This window comes from Panicum hallii, chromosome 1, assembly GCF_002211085.1.
Source record: "Panicum hallii strain FIL2 chromosome 1, PHallii_v3.1, whole genome shotgun sequence".
Classification (NCBI taxonomy): domain Eukaryota; kingdom Viridiplantae; phylum Streptophyta; class Magnoliopsida; order Poales; family Poaceae; genus Panicum; species Panicum hallii.
In genome coordinates, this window is record NC_038042.1 from 53,061,474 (window position 1) to 53,080,858 (window position 19,385).

The 19,385-nt window shown below is 50.1% G+C and overlaps 1 protein-coding gene and 1 long non-coding RNA gene across 3 annotated transcripts; both read left to right on the top strand.

The window, feature by feature from the left end:
• The first annotated feature begins 7,772 nt into the window (after nucleotides 1-7,772).
• On the top strand, nucleotides 7,773-10,366 carry LOC112902624. Its single transcript, XR_003230619.1, has 4 exons — nucleotides 7,773-8,278; nucleotides 8,357-8,445; nucleotides 9,796-9,931; nucleotides 10,050-10,366. It is a non-coding gene; the product is annotated as an uncharacterized LOC112902624 (long non-coding RNA).
• A 2,480-nt stretch (nucleotides 10,367-12,846) lies between these two features.
• LOC112899912 (protein NRT1/ PTR FAMILY 8.3-like) lies at nucleotides 12,847-16,781 on the top strand. Of its 2 annotated transcripts, none has more exons than XM_025968580.1 (4): nucleotides 12,847-13,032; nucleotides 14,608-14,701; nucleotides 14,856-15,073; nucleotides 15,170-16,781. In XM_025968580.1, exons 1-4 carry the CDS (start codon nucleotides 12,979-12,981, stop codon nucleotides 16,508-16,510), a joined length of 1,707 nt encoding a protein of 568 aa, XP_025824365.1. In that variant the 5' UTR covers nucleotides 12,847-12,978; the 3' UTR covers nucleotides 16,511-16,781. The 2 variants fall into 2 exon arrangements, with proteins under 2 accessions (XP_025824365.1, XP_025824358.1); XM_025968573.1 differs by lacking the exon at nucleotides 12,847-13,032 and adding an exon at nucleotides 13,331-13,901.
• The last annotated feature ends 2,604 nt before the right edge of the window (nucleotides 16,782-19,385 follow it).

The window sequence follows — 19,385 nt, forward strand, 5'->3', positions numbered from 1 at the left end:
GATCAGTTTGATCTGTCCGTTTCACTAAAAACTATGTAATTATGCTCATTGATGTAATCTGAGCGAGTTGCAAGAGTGTTGTTTGGGGTTCTACACACTTGTTTTACGCTTTTTTCCGGATTTTCTTATAAAGTACAGCAAAAGCTTTCTACGTCCTTAAAGAAACTCGAGATATTGTGATGGAGGGATGGGTGATCATCAGCTCAACCGCATTGCATACTTGTCAATCTGGCCTTGCAGCCAGCAGCAGGCTGCCGGGGCAACAAATCGTGGCCGTTCGCGTCAGCACTGATAGGTCGCTTTCGCCTTTACACCCTGCATGCGGTCAAGTCAAAGAAAAGCCGGTGGACAAGAAAGACCAGTCATGCATGCTTTTCTAGAATCTTTTTTCCTTCGGCCTGCTGCCCTTTCTCGGCTGCCCTCTTTTCAGTTTCTCTCCCAGTTTTATTTTTATTTTTTAATTATACGGTACAAACAAGTGACGCATTCGTCTCCATAAACACACACATATAAACTTTATCATATAAGTATCTTCGAAAACTGAACCGGCAAATTCTCAAAATTGATGAAGTCAATACAGACGCCTCGCTATCGACGGAAATATCGCTTACCACTAAAAATTATTCTCCTCTTTTGTTCCTCAATATGTTTATATTTTGGATCGGTGATACGCACTTCACAGGACCGCAGCATCAGAGCATGCTTGCACGGTAGACGGCGTGTCGTGGTCGAGCATTATGCCAGCGAATATACGGATGATTGCATGGTGAAGTACCAGCACGTGATGATTGGAAGGTGAGTTAGGGTAGATATTAGAATAGTTAAGATCGCATGCTCGAGAGGGCGAAAATGTATCATCAGCAGTTTGAAACTGCAGAGAGATACATATATGCATATCATCCGGCTGATGATGATGGACGGTTCAGGTAGAATCCCACTTGATCTGATCTATTCTGTACGTGGTGGCCAGCCACTAATTGATTCGTGCGACGTCCTTTTTGTTTCCCTTTAACAACCAATTGATGGGCTGGTTGGGTCCAGTACGGTACGGTACTGCAAATGAACCCAGTAGTTGTCTGGCCCGCCGTCAGCACACTAACTACCGGAGTACCGGAGGATAAGTACAGTAAGGTTTAGTTTGCTACTTTGCTTGATCCCTTCGAGCGCATCGCAGTTCTCTCATTTCTTCGAAATTCTTTTCTGACGGTTCAGGTGTGGCACCGTACGTTAGTGTAGCCTCATCGCTACTCGCTAGCTGTGTCTCGGCCGGCGCCGGAACCGGAACTGGCGGGGTGGATCCTTTCCTCCCGCACGGGCTCCTCGAGCGCGCCCGCCGGCCAGCCGCCGACGCATGCGGTCCCGGTGCCGGCCGGGCAGGTCGCGTTCCGGGGGCGTGATGTATCGAGCCAAGCCCCCCTCTCGATCGGGTCGACGAGGGCACGGCGGCTTCCTGTGGCTGCCGATGTTGAAAATCCATATCCCACCATATGGTTTTCCAATCACAATCGAGTAGTTTATCTAAACTGGAAAGGAATGAATACACACGCACCTTTGATGTTGTTTGCATTAGAACTCTGACAGGATCCCGGTTGCTGTTGTGAGCTTTGATTTAAGAAGATGTCCTAAGGGGATAAGGCATAATAAAATGGCGCTGGGTACAAGACCAGCGCAAGTTATAAGAGACCGGACTTTGATCCACATGCTGCATGCAAGCAGTAATCACAGTGTGCCGCAATCTACGACCAGTCTGTTTCAACCTCGATGCTGCCTACACACAAGGGTTAATGCCCCAACAATTCTCCTCCTAAGCCTTGTGTGCCACGCTCGAGGGTACTTGGATCATTCCGATCTTGGATCACACCTCCTGAAACTTTACTCACCCGAGTGCCTTCGTCATAATGTTAGCGAACTGATCCTTGGTGTTGATGTAGTCGGCGTCGATGAATCCCTTCTCAATGCAGTCACAAATGAAGTGGTACCTCAACTCGATATGCTTGCTTCGCTCGTGAAAGATGGGATTCTTGCTCAGCGCCAGTGCCGACTTATTGTCCATCATGAGCTCCACGCATTCGGCTTTCCTTCCCATGAGCTCACCGAGTAGTCTCGCGAGCCGAACCGCTTGAGTTGCTGCTGCGGTAACTGCAACGTACTCTGCTTCACATGATGACAGAGCCACCGCTCGTTGCTTGAGTGATTACCAACTCACCGGGCACTTCCCAAGATAGAAAAGGTTGCAGCTGGTGCTCTTGCGGTTCTCGATGTCGCCGGTGTGGTCGTTGTCGCTCTAGCCAGCCAACCGAGTTGTTTCGGTCGACTTCTCGTAGCGCAGATCGTAGTCGAGTGTGCTGTTGACGTAGCAGAGGATGCGCTTCACCGCCTTCATATGCTCTTCAGTCGGCCTCTCCATAAAACGACTCGCAAATCCAACCGCAAAGGCCAAATCTGGTCGCGTGTGAAGGAGATATCGGAGGCTTCTGACCAGTCGCCGGTACTCGGTGGAGTTGACTTCCGGAGCGGTGCTGCCGTGGCTCAGGCACAGCCTTTCCTCCATGGGCGTCTAGGCAGGTTGGCACCCCTCCGTCTCGCCACTCTTCACGACTTGTGCGGCGTATTGTGCTTGGCTCACAGAGATGTGCCCGCCCTCCTGATGCACCTCAATGCCAAGGTAGAAGAAGAGAAGTCCAAGATCATTCATCTGTAATTGGCCCTTCATCTCCATCTTAACTTGTTCATGTCCTGCTCAGATGATCCGGTGATCACCGGATTGTCGACGTAGACACCGACTAGTAGTGGCTCCCTGTGCTTGCCACCACCCCGCCTGTAAATGGCGTGCTCATGCGCGCTCTGCTTGAAGTCGAGTGCTTTGAGCGTCAAGTCAAGCTTCGCGTTCCAGGCCCGCGGCACCTGTCGTAAGCCATAGAGGGCCTTACGCAGTCGCAGCACCTTTCATTTCTCCCATGGGACAACAAACCTGGGGGGCTATTTGACGTAGACCTCCTTCTTCAGATCTCAATTCAGGAAGGCCGATTTGATGTCCATGTGGTGGACAATCCAGCCCTCCTGAGCTGCAAGAGCTAGAAGCACTCGCGTCGACTCCATGCGAGCCACAGGCATGTACACTTCATCATAATCGACGCCTGCCTGCTGAACAAAGCCGCGCGCCACCAGTCGTGCCTTGTGCTTGGTCACCTTTCTCGCCTCGTCGCGCTTCAGCTTGAACACCCACTTTAGCGCAATGCTCTGGTGCCCAGCTGGGAGTTTGACCAACTCCCAAGTCTTGTTGCGCTCAAACGAGTTAATTTCATCGTGCATTGCCGCCCTCCAGGCTTCCTCCCACCCTGCCTCAACAAAGGAGCATGGCTCCCCCGTGCTGGTGAGCATCAGCTCCGCCTCCTTGAACTCTACTTGCTCAAGGCCTGAGTGCAGCTCACTGAGCAAGTCTTCTATTGTACGATAGTGCAATAGGGCATCATCGTGGTCGTTGTTGAGGCGCGAGTCGTTGCTGCCGTAAGTCGGGGAAGAACTCGAAGCAGCGCTTGAAGGTGAATCAGCACTCGGAGTGCCCTCCAGATTACTCGTAGCCGCACTAGCGGGAGCAAAGGGAGTCGGAAAAGCAGTCGGGAGGGGGGGTCGCCTCACCCCTAAAAGTACTCGAGATGGAGTTCGAAGTATTTGGAGACTACCTGGAGAAGTTGTGGGGATCAGAGAAGTACTCGAGGGGTCCGCGGTGGTCGGATCTCCCCCAAGCTCGGCGCTGACTCCTCCACAGCCACCGCAGCTTCCACTAGGTACTCGACGACAAAGTCGGAGTTGCACCCGGTGTTTCTATCTTCCTCCTGCGACTAGCTCCAGCCGTGATCTTCATCAAACACAATGTAGCGCGTTGTGCGCACACACTGTATCACCAGGTCCAGCACCCGATAGACCTTCACTCCTTCCTCGTAGCCGATGTAGACGCGTGGAGTCGACCGATCTTCAAGCTTGTTGCGATGCTTGAGTTCCTTCCTCGTAGCCGATGAAGACGCGTGGAGTCGACCGATCTTCAAGCTTGCTGCGGTGCCCGAGTTCCTTCACAGTTGTGGCAGGTGTCATCGCGCAGTGGCTTCCTCGCCTCACCGCCATCGACTTCTTTTCTTTGGAGTCGGCGGCGGCGGCCGCCGACTCCTCCTACCTTCGGACCTGAACGTGCCCTCGCCCGACTCACGATCTCGCCGACTCGGCACATTTGCATACAATAGCTTGCCCGAGTCGCGATTCGAGTCGGCGCGGTCCATGCGGTCCTCCTACGCCTTTAGACGCCCAGTCACCTCTTCCAGCGAGAGGGAAGAGATGTCCAGCAGCGTCTCGATGGACGTCACCAGATGGTCGAACCGAAGTGGAACCGACCGTAGGAGCTTCTCCACTACTCGCTGCTTCTCTATCTCCTCATCTAGCTCCTTCAAGTTGATGGTGAGGTTGGATAGGCGCAGAGCAAGTCATCCACCTTCTCGTCGTTGCGACACGTCATGGTTTCGAACTCCCTCCGTAGCTGCGGAGCCCTGCCCTTCTGGACTTTGTCGCTGTCGACGCACATCGTCTTGATGGCATCCCATGCTTCTACGACCGACTGCTTCTTGGCCACCCGCGGCACAATCTCTGGCGGCACTGAGAGGATAAGGACTTCTCTGGCCATGCAATCTTCCTGGAAGTCGTAGTCGCCATAATCGATGATGTCCCAGAGATTGCGGGCTTGGAGCATCATCTTCGTGACCAGGCTCCAGTAGGTGTAGTTGGATCTTGTCAGTGTCGAGTACTTTGCGGCACTTAACTCCTTCACCATCCTCTGAACGGCTGGCCACACCCCATCCCGGTAGCGCCGCCCATGCGGGGAAGTGGAGGGACGCCTCCGGTGGCGACGCGAGATTACAAAGCCATTCGACGATGACCCTTCCCTCCCCCCTCCCCCTCATCTTTCTCACCGACCGGCTTCTTCTCATTCTTCACCTCTCGCTTTGGGTCTTCTGGCCACTGGTTCTTAGGCGTCAGGTCCTCCTTCCTATGAAGATTTTCTTCGCCCTCGACCGGCTTGTTGCTCTCTCTCGAGTCATGCCTAGACCTAACGGGCTTCCCGGATGGAGATATTGATCCAAAAGATACTTAATATAGACTCTGATACCAATTGTTGGAAATCCACCTCCCACCGAGTGGTTTCTCAGGCATAACCGAGCAGTTTGCCTAAGCTGCATACCTTTGAGGTTGGTTGCACTAGGGCTCCAACTGGATCCCGGTTGTTGTTGTAAGCTTTGATTTAAGTAGATGTTCCAAGGGGATAAGGTACAATAAAGTGGCGCTAGGTTGGCGCTAGGTATAAGACCAAACGCAAATTATAAGAGAGCGGATATTTATCCACGAGCTGCATGCAAACAAACAGTAATCACAGTATGCCGCAATCTACAATTGGTCTGTTTTAATCAATAGTATATTTCAATGTACACAAACGTTAGTGCCCCGACAGCCAACGCGCCGCCGAGGTGAATCGCCGGCCGGGCACGACACCACTCAACCCAAGTACGCGTCCGCGGCGCGGTCGCCGCGGCGACCGGGCGTGTCCGTCCGGCCACTGTTCGCCGGTCGGAACTCATTGGCGCCGAGAATTGAATGGCGTCGTGTCAAGAGGCCTCGAGGGGTCTGGCCGAGCCGGGGCACTGCAGCGACCTAATGATTGGGCAGCGCCGAATTGGCAAATCCTCCCCTGTACCCTGTAGGCTGTAGTGCCGCGCGCACCAGCCACCAGAGGACGGCCGACAGTGCGCGGCACTGCTGAGGTGTCGGGCAGCCCCGCGAGACCAGCGAGAGCAAGACGAGGAATGGCTTTTGTTCGTTTCCGCGATGGCCGAGGGCTGTTATATAGCCCAGAGGGCCGATAGGGTAGAAGGCCCAGAAAAGACAATGACGTGGGCCGACTGAAAAAGAAAGGCCCAGAAGTATCGATTCTGAAGTGGACCGGCTGAAAAAGGAAGGAACGCTCAGAACAGGCAACGCAGTTCCGTCCGAAGACGACGCTCACGTTCGTTCTCAAGCAGCAGGCACCATTCAAGACCGACCGCAGCAGCAGCAGCCGGCGGCGGCGTGGAGGCTGCGGCTGGACCGGATCGACGGCGAGTCTGCCCTCGTTGTTGTTGACGGGGAGGACGCGCGGAGCAGCGAGGCCCTGATTCGTTTGGTTTCGGTTGACGGTTGTTGGCTTGTTGCTGAAGAAATGTGGTGGTGCATCTGCCGAAAGTTGCTGAATTGCATGCCCTGTTGCCGGTTTAGACCCTCATCATATATCAGCCGAAATGCACAGCAGTCTGGTCTCTCTATGCGGTTGTTTATTACAGTACTACTGTTCTGTTGGTTGTTGGTTGTTGGTTTTGCTACTCACCTACTTTTTCGAACATGACATCTCGATCGAACCGACTCCCTGCAGGTCAAACACTGAGCAGGTCTTCGTCCAGAAATCCAAGGTGTGGCACCCCATGCCTGTCGTCGATCCATTTCCGTAAGTTTTTTTCCCTGTTTCAGACGATGCTCGTTGTACCAACCTGTTCGCATACACTTGACGTTCAAAAAAAGTTGCTTCCAATCTTCCCACGAATTGTTTACTGTTTCTACAGAAAAGACGCCGCAAGTGAAGTACAGACGACTGCTTCGACAGCAGGATAGAGATGGACATGAAAAATTGCGTGATGCGGATATGGCGGTGTCGATCGCGTTTTGACTCCACCGCTCGCGTCAATCTTCGTCGACGAGCGCCTGCACCTGGGATGTCTATCACGCGATTAGCCACCATGAATCATCGCACATGTCTACTGAAGATAACAATATTTCAGAACAAAATAAAATATTTTAGAGTAAAATAAAAGATTGGAGATAATAATATTCTAAATTTTCTTTTATTTTAAAATATTTTATTTTATTTTAAAATATTATTATCTTCAGATTCATCGGATGTCAGCGGCTAGTCGTAGGTGCGTGGTATGAATAGACGCTCCTGCGCTACCTGAGCTCTCGACGACCAGATGGACAGGTCGTGAGACTCGTGACAGGCTAAACGCAGACGGCTGCGATGACAGCAGCAGAGCAAATGGAAATGGAAACGCACGTGATACCGATCGAAAGAAGGCGTTGCTGTTTGCGTTTGACCACCACGGCATCAACCGGTCTGAACTTGCTTACCAGCTTAATCACGGGAAGACCAGTAATCTACGTCAGTTTGTCAGTATACCGAACAATTTCATCTCTTTACACCAACGTGTTCATTGTAATCACACGCTCGACCTCTTCAGTACCACGTGTTATTTGTTACCGATGCTTATTGATTTTTCTTTAAGAATGGACAGGATCGAGCATGAAGACCAAGCAGAGATGATTCGTCAATAGCTCCCTGTAGCGTATGTGAGACTAGTCAAGTATCTTGACCACGTGTGTGTGGCTCTGCATTTTCTTATCTGAAGAACAGATGGCGTGCAAACAGCTCAGCACCCTGCAAAATCTAAAATAATCTGAAGAAGAGCCTCATTTCTAAGTTACATCTTAAATTAAGCTCCCAGCACGCAAAAACATTAAGTTCCACGTTTTGTTTTGAAATAACTTGACTGACACAAATTTTTAGGCTCGTTGAAGGTCAAATATTAAGCTCCCTGACGATAAATTACCATTTATGGGTTCGATCTCCTCAATTACGAAAGCCCAACTAATTCGGCCCAGTTAATAACCGCCGGTTTGCAGGCCTGCGAAGCCCAACGCACGCACCCCCAACTGCTCGGCGGCGCCGCAGCGGCAGCCGGCAGCGGGCGGAGGCGGCCACACTGCCGCTCCTCCACGCACACCGCACCACGCCACCGCCCTCAAGCCTCTCGTGCCCCCATCCAAGCCACAGCCACAGCCATCGCCTGGCCCCAACCCCCACGCCGCCACGCACGGGCTGCCGCGTCCTGTTGCCACCCCGCTCCTTCAGGAGTCAGTCCGCAAAACCGCCGATCTGTGGCTGGAGCTGATGCTTCCCTGCCATCCCTGGAAGTCTGGAGCGGCGGTGTATAATGACCTCCCTCGGTGCTCGGTCAGCAACTCAGCACTAGTGATGTTGCAGCTGGCCGTTCTTTCTGTCACCAGTCACCGAGCTACACGGAGCCCAGATTCGCGCTAAAGGGGCAATTAATCTTTTTAGTATCACAGGCAAAGATCTGCGTCAAGCTGACAGACGGGCAAGCCGCGAACGTCTGGGTGATGGTTGCTTTCAGGGGATTTATTCTGTGAGGTGGCATCTCTTACCTGCTGCCTTATTTGATATGCATTTGTTCATCTTATCATGTATCCTTCATCCTTGTATAAACAGAAGGCATTTCGGTGGATGCTGAACACACGAGGCAAGAAAATTTTCCGAAGCCAATTTTTGGATGATGCGGACGTGTACGATAATCTATTGTAAGCTTCTGTTACTGTGGTCTTGTAATCCTAGGCGACTGGTTAATTAAGGGAACACTGACCCTTTTTTTTTTTTTTACTTTGTTCCAATTACTAGTTAATGTAAATCTTTTCGAAAAGGAGAAAAAGGTATCGTTTCAGTCAGAAGTCTTTCTTCTTTGACTTCCAATGACAGCACGTAATTGAGCAAAACCATAGAGTTTTCTATAGCATCAGGCCCCTGCCTTGATTCAGTATGACGGCATGCCAACGATGCCATTAAGTTCTTGAGCAAGAGCAACAATGAAAATGAAGACATTGCTGTAGGCTATCTACAATCATTTTGAGTGAGCAAATACTTACTTCTAGGCTTATATGATAGGACTATTTTGTTCTTAAAGGCTGAAACTACTGAACAAAACTTACACCCTGAAGGTAACTTCATGAAGTCCTTTGAAAACATATGAAGCATATATGCTAGTTTTCTATTGTATATATGTACTTTACCCGGTATAATGATCAACGTTTTTGAAAGGTTTATGTTCGAGGCTTCTCCATAATTTCTGGTCTTCATACTCGTGCGTCAAAGGAAGTGGGGTGATTATTGATTGTGATGTTTCAGGCTTTGAATACTTGCAAGAAACTTCTTTCTTTCAGATCAAGACCAACTTAGTTATCTATATCCAGACCACTTGTCCAACATGGCAACAATGCTTGAAATGCGGCAGCTATCAGTACTTTACTTGGGATAATTTTTCAGTACTTGACTTGGGATAAATTTTATTATGCCCATGTTAGGTGCAGTTTTAGCACTCAACTGGGGAAGATACAGGACGACAACCATCTCCCTCCTCATACTTGTCATGGTAGGCTATCTTTGCACGGTTGTGTCATAGAACTCTTACCGAATCATAGAGATTGTAATCCAGTTTCAGGCAGCCAATGGAATGTCTTGGTTATCATCAGTTCATCACCATATCATTTCCCTGCCACCTTTAAGGTCTCTCAAGTGTGAGCAGACCTGTGCACTTTTACCACTCATACTCAGAAGCTTTTCTTCTCTTTTTTTTTCTGGCCAGTATATCTTTGCCCTTGGATTCTTTAGGTTAAAATCGTGTTCGCTGGCATTCACTGTGGAAAATTTTTGACAAGTCACAAGGAATGAAGGAAGAGAGTATTACAGTTGGATAATGCAATCTCAACTTGGCAACACTCACTGCAGAAATCTATTGGTGTGAGCTAAGGAGAGAAAAACAAAGGGGGCTTAGATATGATATCCGCACATGATGCATCATAGTTGCTGCTACTTTGTCCTCAGAGCACAAACATATCGAAATTTGATGCCTGACATTCAACCACTGTGCATGCCAGAACTCCTAAAAGTGTTATCTGCATCCTTGAGCAAGACAAAACTTGAAAACTACCTGTTGATGACCTAGGAACTACAGCAAACTCCTATTCTGGGCAATGTAGGTTGTCGCGGGCTAGAGCTGTCCAAATGGTGAATGTAAGGATTCAATTTCCTCAATTACCATAGCTGTAGCAGTACATTCATTTGGCTCTTTCGTTACCCTGAGTCCCCTGACTGATGGCGAAGCATATTGACTACTCTGCTCGTCCTATAGGGAATCTGCTGAGCTCACAAGTTATCACAATTGTTTCAGCTTTGACTACGGCTGGAGGAAGATGGTGGTTGATTGCACCAAACTTGGACGATGGGTACCTTTACTACTACTACTTGGTTCTTGCAGTCATTTGCCTGAAGAATTCTGTTGCATATGTACTGCTTTGCTGTAAGCATGGAAAATATGGATGCCCCCCCCCTTTCCCCCCGGTGCACAAGCTAAATCGCTTTCTTGCTTAGCATGCAAATTATGGGTGACTTTGTTGGCCTCCAGTTGAATTCAAACTTTCGGTGGTTTGATTCATATATAAGTTTTCATGCTTGTATATTGCAAGTGTGACACGGATGTTGTGTTTAATTTAAATTATAAACATGCAGTAGGTGATTGTGCCACATAACTCCGTCAGCTGAAGTTGTTGAACACCGAGTCTGACATATCAGGATCAAGTCATACCCTCAATACCGTCCACAATGAACCAGATAGCAGTCTGAGATGCATTTCCTCTATGTATTCTCTTCTGATTCTGGTAAGGCCTATTTGTGGCTTGTAATCTTATTCACCTACTTATCTACCAACTTTTTCAAGCATGATATTGATATCTTGGTCAAAATGTTGAGAGCATGTTGTTTAGAGTGGATTTAGGTACAGTTGGGTTCTGGTAAGACGTGAGTAACATTCATCAGGTATTGGTTGTACCAACCAATTGGCCCAGGCCAGACTAGTTTAGTCCTCATGCATGCTCTGTAAACTATTCTGGAAACAGACAATTATGTATCAGTTTGCAAATTCTCTGATTGCTTCAAGCAAGCTTCAAACCAAAGAAGGTTTCCAACAAGCAAGATTTTGATGACTGTAGAACAGAAGAAGAATTAAAGCAAGGGAAGAAATTGTCAAGAAAAAAGCAAGTTTGTTTTAGCTTACTGTAGTTATATTTTGGAGCTGAAATTTCTCAACAACTTCAAAACCAGAATAGTCCTGTGATCAAACACGAAGGTTCTCCTAATTCTGCATGTGCTAAAATCACCGTTGTTTCATTAGTATAATGCACTTTTTCAGAGGAGACGACCAGGGGCAGTCTCCCGTTGACAGCAGGCGGGTTTCACCATTCAACACAGGCATTCATTACGAATCTTGTGGCACACGTTCCTTGTTCCCATACAGAAGATTCTGTGCTCAAGAACTGGAACTCTGGAAGGGTGTAAACTTCACGTACACATGAAAGTCGCCAGATCATGATGAGAATGAACTGAGCAGGTCGTTTCTTTTTATTCATCACACCTACTTCCTCAGTCGGCAGCACAACTAGCATGGCGCAGAAGGGATCCGTGTGTCTATTAAAATGGGCGTTGAAAACAGTTTGATCCTTTCTAAAATCGTGTGGATCACTCGCTGAAAGAAGATTTCATGAGCTGAGCGTGAAAGAAATCATATCCTTCGGTGATATCTGAGACGAGGCATGGTAGCTACAGCTTCAGGAAGATCGCGTTAAGTTTAGCACGCAACCACAAGCGCTAACTAATCTTCAAGGCACTGCTTCTAAGATAAAAATAGAGAGAGAGAGAGAGAGAGAGAGAGAGAGAGAGAGAGAGAGAGAGAGGAAAAGATGGATGGAGTCGATGACTAAGAAAGGCCAGAACCCTCGGTTTGTTTATCACTTGACCTGGTGGTTTATCTTCACGGTGTTGGAGCTCGTTGCCTGAAGAACGTTGCAAAGTGCGCAAGCAACCTACCACTTGCCTCCAACCCCCCAACATTTCAGGACACGCCAAGAACCACCTGTGCTTGGTTTGGTGGCTACGATTTTGTGGCGAGCGTGAGAGAAAAGCCAAAATCCTTTGGGCCAAGAAGTGTCGGGTTCTGATTCTCCTCCGTCCTCTTGCCTGGCGGCGGCTGGACGATATCGAGTCGAACTGCAGAGTGCTATGCTGCTGCTATCAGAGAAGGCTAAACCGATAAGGTGTCAAGGATACTCAAAGTGTGTGCGGAATCCTGGAGCTCACGTGCCAAACGGAAACTCAAGTGGATCGCACACCCATCACAAGTCACGATCGCGTCGACCACATCCGGCGACAAGTTTGACCCCGGATCTGCCGCCCATGGCAAGCACTTCATCCGCTCGCTTTGGCCCCTGCTGGAATAGTAGTACTCAACAGCCACAAGTTCAGTCCACCACATCCAATGATCCAATCACCCGAGTAAAACACCACGTGCCTGCAGTGAACCGAAAAGAAAAGGCACCGAGACGAATCCGACATGGCGCCCACTCCGCTCCGGCCGTCGCGGCGGCTGACCGGCGACCGGACGCACGAGCACGCGCGCCGGGGACCCGCACGGAAGATCACAAGAGAACCGACCCGCCCCTGGCCGGCCGGCCCCATGCTGCGCGGCCCCGCAGTGCAACGGCAACCGCGAGCCTGCGGCCACCTCCCGTCCACCACCTACTGCGTTGAAACTTCCGACGGCGAGGCCGCGACCGTTCTACCCGGGTCGCCATCAGCGGTAGCGGTTGCAGCGCACGCAGGGGAGCCGAGAAACAGCTCCTGGCGCTGGCGTGTTGGCCCCTGTTCGTGGCGAGGGTGATGCGCGCGCGGGTGGAGTATTTTACTTGCGGCGACGGCGACGCTTAACCGATCCCCCCCGGCTCGGCTCGGCTCGACTCACCCACCTATCGCGTGCAGGGGCGATATCTCCGCCACGCCACCTCACTCCGTGAGTGCGTGCGGCCGTGCGGGCGCCGGGCGCTTTCTATATAAGCAGCCGGCTGTCCTCGAGGCTTGGCCACCACCACCATCTCAGAGCAGATAGCCCGATCGGAGCGGAGCGCCCAAGCGAGGCGAACCGCAGCTCTCTCTTCGCAGCAGCGCAGCTCAGCTCACATTCCCCAGAACCACCTCGCGCTCCGCTCGCAGGCCTCCCGATCGCCATCGAGATGGACGCTGGGGACGCCATGGAGAGGGGCGAGCGCGCGCCACTGCTGCCCGAGGTAAGGGCCGAGGAATCTCTTTCGCTAGCTCTCATGCCGCGTGCACGATCCGAGTCTCTTTCTGTCAGCATTGTTCATGCGAGTTCCTCGTCGCTGAAATGGAGCGAGTATGCTTCTGCATCCGTGAACGGAATTCATGGTGCTAGAAAATACTCTTCCATCTTTCGCAAAAAAAAAGAAAAAGAAAAAAAATAGTTTCCATTTTTTTTTCTGCTCCATCCGGGATAGGCCCATGCCGCCATGCCGGGATGCTGACGTAGTGACGCCGGATGCAACATTCTACCCATGCCACAACCGAAGCACACCTACTACAGCGTAGAAACTTCAGGCTCCTCGAGCAGCAGCGACCATTCTACCCGGGTCGGCGTCACCTCCTGCAGTTCAGGTTCAGCCGTGCAGGGGAGGCGACAGGCGAGAGCCCCGTCGTACGCCGCGCATCCGCGTTGCCTTGTTTCCCGCTGTTTTGAAGCGTTCCCGGGCGCGCGATTAGTTTACGCGCGGCGGACGGCGACGCCCAACAAATCCCCCCGAGCTCACCAACCAACCTATCACGTGCCGGGACGGAGCGATGCCTCCGTGCGCTGCTGCCGCGCGCGTTTCCTATTTAAGCAGAGAGGCAGCTCGGCACCGGCACACCGGAGTCCAGAGCAGAGCAGAGGAGGAGGCAGTGGCCGGGGCCCGAGCGGAGAGCAGCAGAGTCAAGAGAGCGCAAAGGCATTCTCTGCAGCTCGTCGCTCGCGTTTCCTCCACAAGAATCGCCTCGCGCTCCACTCCGCTCGCGGGTAGGTCTCCGTCGACCGTAGGCGATCGGCATGGAGGCGGGGGACGCCATGGAGAGGGGCGAGCAGCGCGCGCCGCTCCTGCCCGAGGTAATGCTCCAGAGATCTCTGCCCTTTGCTCGCAAGCCGCATCCGCGGTTAACCGCCAAGATCTTTCACATAATGGTCACTTGATCAGCCATGCGGCATTTCAGTCATTCCATCGGTGAACAGAATCTCACAGCTGATGTAGAATTAAGTTTCTTTTTTTTTTGGGTGCTCGATATTGGATACACCATGATGTCACGGTGATGCCGACGCCGAATGCAATTTTTCTAAGGAACAGGGACATTTGGAATTTGGGATCAGGATACGGGAGTTGGTGGCTAGAAGCACGCCATCAACGTAGACCAAGTCTAAGATAGTGAAGAGAAAAAGGGACATATAAACATCTTAAATTGGTCGATAGTTGCTAGACACGTCAAAAACTCGAGTTTTTATGTTTCTTTTAGTTCGGATAAACTTAATACTTTTTTACGCACGAGGTTTCGTAGAGAAAGTTCCAAGAAAGAATTCGAACGTGTCTACTAAAACACATGCGTGCAAAATTTCAAAAGAACACATGCGTACAAACTTCGGTTTGTCGCTTTAATACTAGTCTTGCTTTCCTCATCAGACAAGCATACAAGCGCTAACCGATGCAAACGACATCCACATCATACTAGTGCATCATATCCATGACCTTTCAACATTCTGACAGTAGAATATGCAGATTCTCCTTGTTGCTGACAATCTGCGGAATTTCTCTCTATTGCAGAGCCATGGGCCAAAGATTCAGGACGACAGCCTGCAAGTGCCGCTCTTGAAGGATAAAAAACGCGCAGGAAGCAAGGCACCAGCAGTTGTTCTAGGTGAGCAGGCCTCATAATGTTCAAAAATCTAACTTTTTTTCAGATCAAATTTTAGTTTTACTATGATCATTTACAAAAACAGAATATAAGAATGACAATATTATGATTGACATGTGCTGATCACTGGATGCCATTCCTCCTTTGCTGCGCGCAGGGTTCGAGTGCCTGGAGAGCACAGCGTTCAGCGGCATCTCGTCGAACCTGGTCGTGTACCTGGAGACCGTCCTCCATGGCAGCAACTTGGCCAGCGCCTCCAAAGTCACCACATGGTTCGGCACCAGCTACCTCACCCCGATCTTCGGCGCCATCATCGCCGACACCTTCCTGGGCAACTACAACACCATCCTCGTCTCCCTCGCCGTCTACCTTCTTGTACGTCGTAGATCATTCATCTTGATCCATGGCACGCGCATCGATCGGTTACGTCAATGATGCTAACCTATTATGTCTGCCGCGTGCCATCTGCAGGGTATGATGTTCGTGACCTTCTCGGCGTTCCTGCCAACGGCGGCGGTGCTCGGCGGCTCCTCGATGTTCGGTGCCCAGACCGTGGCGTTCGTCGGGCTGTACCTCGTCGCGATCGGGAGCGGCGGGGTGCGGTCGTCGCTGCTGCCGTTCGGCGCGGAGCAGTTCGATGACGACAACCCGACAGACCGGGAGAGCAAGGGGTCCTTCTTCAGCTGGTTCTACCTCTGCGTCGACTTCGGGCCGATCGTCTCCGGCCTGTTCATCGTGTGGATCCAGAACAACGTCAGCTGGGGCCTCGGCTTCGGCATCTCCACCGTTTGCATCGCGCTCGCCTTCGGTGCCTTCGTGCTCGCCACGCCCATGTACAAGCGCCGCATGCCCACAGGCACGCCGCTCAAGCGTCTAAGCCAGGTCATCGTTGCCGCCTGCCGGAAGATCGCCCTCAAGGTGCCCGCCGATGCAGGCATGCTCTACGAGGTCAGCGACAAGGTGGACAATCAGCCCAAGATCGAGCACACCGGCGAGTTCTCATTCCTCGACAAGGCGGCCATCATCACCGAGTCAGACTTTGAGGAGATAACCGAGGAGGCCGGGTCGTCCTGGAAGCTCTGCACCGTGACGCAGGTGGAGGAGCTCAAGATCCTGCTGCGGCTCCTGCCCATCTGGGCCACCAGCATAATCATGTCCTCGGCGTACGCGCAGATGAACACCACCTTCATCCAGCAGGGCAGCGTCATGAACATGTCCATCCTGTCGGTGTCGGTGCCGGCGGCGTCTATGGGCTCGTTCGAGGTGACCTGCGTCCTGACGTGGGTGCTGCTCTACAGCAAGGTGATCGCGCCGGCTGTGAGGAGCTTATCTTCTAATGGCGACGGCGAGCCGTCGCAGCTGCAGCGCATGGGCGCCGGACGGCTCCTCATGGCTCTGGCCATGGCGGTCTCGGCGCTCGTTGAGATGAAGCGGCTCGACAGCGCGGCGCGCGGCGAGCAGATCACCATCGCGTGGCAGCTCCCGCAGTACTTCTTCCTCGCCGGCGCAGAGGTGTTCTGCTACATCGCGCAGCTGGAGTTCTTCTACGCCGAGGCACCGGACACCATGAAGAGCACGTGCACGTCTCTGGCGCTGCTCACCATCGCGCTGGGGAGCTACCTGAGCTCTTTCATCTATGCCATCGTGGCGGCGTTCACGGCCACGGCGGACAGTCCCGGATGGATCTGCGACGACCTCAATCAGGGACACCTAGACTACTTCTTCTGGACCATGGCCGCCATGTGCACGCTCAACTTCGTCGTGTACAGCGGCTTCGCCAAGAACTACAAGCTCAAGACGGTGCTCTCATGACGTTATTCAATTGCATATCGCTGCACATAACCGTCGTGCACCGGCTCAACGGCCAGTACATAGGAAACATACAGGGGTACAGTAGGAAGAAAATGCAGGATTTCTTTTTGCCCCTTTTCCTTTTCCTTTTCTTCTTATTGAAGAAACTGCACAGATTCCTGTAGCAGAATAGTTTTTTTTTCTTTTTGGAACTTTTGTCTTGTTTTTCCACATACAGTTGATGAGTTGAAAGACTACGAACATCAATGTCAATGTGCCCTTTTTTGATAAACTCAGAAAAGGAAATTTTGGTTTTTAAATCAGATGTCGCCATTGCAGGGAATCTACATGCAGACTCACCCGCACAAGTGCATACGTAGGTACACTCATACCCGTATGAATGTTTACGAAAGTTTAGTCCGCATATCTTGAGAACGATGAAATCACCGAATCTCATCATCAACACGACAAGAGCGTCTCCGTTACATCGTTGACCACTTTTTTAATGTTGCGAGAAGAGAATGCAATGCTATATGTATAAGAATAACGATACTGCACATGCACTCTATGAGCATTTCCACTGTTCACCACTCAAGCAACAAGTTGGAAGTGAAAAGAAATTGGAGAAAGGGGTAAAAGTCAGTAACCTCGGTGTTCAAAAAATTTTCACCTTTGACTTTACCATTCAGCGTTTGACCATCTGATTTTCTACAAACATTTGTGTGCAAATAGTTGGGATTTTATAAATATCTAGCATGCTTCAATTATTTTCACGTACAAATGCTCTTCACTTAACTAAATATTTGAACAAATATTTTTACTCAAAGTTTTTCAGTAATATAAGAAAAATCAAAACTAACCATTCTGAGGATCGATACTAAGGCTACTGTCGGTGTTTTACGGCCACGCCCACCGAGGGATACCCGCGATGTGGTGAGTTTGTATGTAGAATGTCGCCGAGATCAGGAATACGAAGGTGCAAGGAACATAAGTTGAGATAAGTTAATACCCTACGTCCTATGTGGTTTATATTGCTTTAGGTGGTGATCGGGTGATCTCCTCTTTGGAGGGGGTCCCAGTTCGCCCTTATATAGTTTGGGAGACAGAGTTACATGAAAATTCCAGTTGGATACTAGCCCAAGAGTCCTACCCAAGTAATTTTTGGGTAGTTTTCTATTTTTACTATTGTATGAGTAGTCCTACTATGCTACGAGTAGTTATAATAGATGTAGTGTATGGCTATATCCCATCCGTTATCCTAGGAGATGTACACTATGTTGCACAGTCCCGTGGGTCCGGGTTTGACAAGCCCCCGGCTCTTCGTAGTCGAGTACTATAGGCGTCTTCGAGTCTTCCAAACTCCATCTTGAAGGTGTCCTCCGAATACTTCCTTGGCTGCATCGAGGCTGTGAGGTGCTCATACCCCGAGTAGTTGTCAAGTCTTCTTTTATATGGGATGCGATTGAACTCGCACTCCATATGGAACAGCCCCCGATCCTTAGTTTGACTTGCAGAATCAGGCTGAGGGTCAATTTAGTATTGAATCTTCTATCCTTATTTTCCAAAAGATTCGAAAAATAATTTGCTGATGACACGTGTCCCTGCAGCCCCCGAGTCTTGCATCCAAATCTTCAAGGTTTTGAATAAAGGATCCAAATAATCGTGGCATGCGAAATAAGTTGGTCAAGATTTGATGGTTAAGACGAGCAAATTGGTTCAGAAATTTGAAAATCACTTTTTTTGGAATTACTTCCAAAAAATGGTTAAACAAATAGCTTATTCAAAAAATGTCCGAGATTACCGCTCAAATCGAACCTGAATCTTTGAGAGACGTGTCGTATTCAGCCCCCGAGCCTGCGAGCTAGATGAGTTGCACAAGATGTACATAGTAGTCGGTGGCGCCAGCCCCTGAGCTTAGGCATTGGCCAAGTTGCCGATCTTGTACTGTCGATGAAGCCGACTACTCGGAGTCGATTCCGACTAGATTTGTTGGCGAGACGAGTAGTCAAAGTAGTCGAACATGCGTAAAACTAGTAGGGAACTAGTAAACGCCTTATCCTAGAAGCGAGACCCCTTTAGTAACATAGCATACTAGTCGGAAACCAGTAATTTGTTACTGGAAGTATGGGAGCGAGGTCTTTTCAGCAAACTTGCACGTAATACTGGTCATAAACCAGTGGAACGGAGTTGTAGTGGAAGTATGGGTATTAGACCTCTTCAGTAACATAGCATACTAGTCGGAAACTAGTAATCCGTTAGTGGAAGTATGGGAGCGAGGCCCCTTCAGCAAACTTGCGCGTAATACCAGTCATAAACTAGTAGAACGGAGTTGTACTGGAAGTATGCGATCGAGGCCCCTTCAGTAACATAGGATACTAGTCGGAAACTAGTAGTCTATTACTAAAAGTATGGAAGCGAGGCTTCTTCAGTAAACTTGTGCGTAATACCAGTCGTAAACCAGTAAAACGGAGTTGTACTGGAAGTATGGTATCAAGGCCCCTTCAGTAATATAGGCTTCAGTAATATAGGGTACTAGTCGGAAACTAGTATTCTGTTACCGGAAGTATGGGAGCGAGGCCCCTTCAGCAAACTTGTGCGTAATACCAGTCGTAAACCAGTAAAATAGAGTTGTACTGAAAATTTGATCTCCAGGTGCCGACAGAAGATGTCTTGGTTGGCTAAGGATAGAAATGGCGTAAATGCTCGATATTCCAGGAGTTTGGAACCTCCTGGTCATCAGGGTACTATAAGAGATATGATCCTTGTCCTGTAATCTTGTGCACGATGAAAGGCCCCTCCCATCACGAATTAAGCTTGTGCAGCCCGATTTCATCCTGGATTCGTCGAAGAACCATATCTCCAACGTTAAAAGAGCATTGTTGAATGTTCCAATCAT

What these genes read in the sequence shown, in the direction of transcription:
- LOC112899912 (XM_025968573.1), top strand. Translation starts at nt 13,845, where the DNA reads ATGGAGGCGGGGGACGCCATGGAGAGGGGCGAGCAGCGCGCGCCGCTC. An exon ending in GCGCGCCGCTCCTGCCCGAG is followed by an intron (nt 13,902 to 14,607) that starts GTAATGCTCCAG and finishes TCTCTATTGCAG; the next exon opens with AGCCATGGGCCAAAGATTCA. An exon ending in CCCTCGCCGTCTACCTTCTT is followed by an intron (nt 15,074 to 15,169) that starts GTACGTCGTAGA and finishes TGCCATCTGCAG; the next exon opens with GGTATGATGTTCGTGACCTT.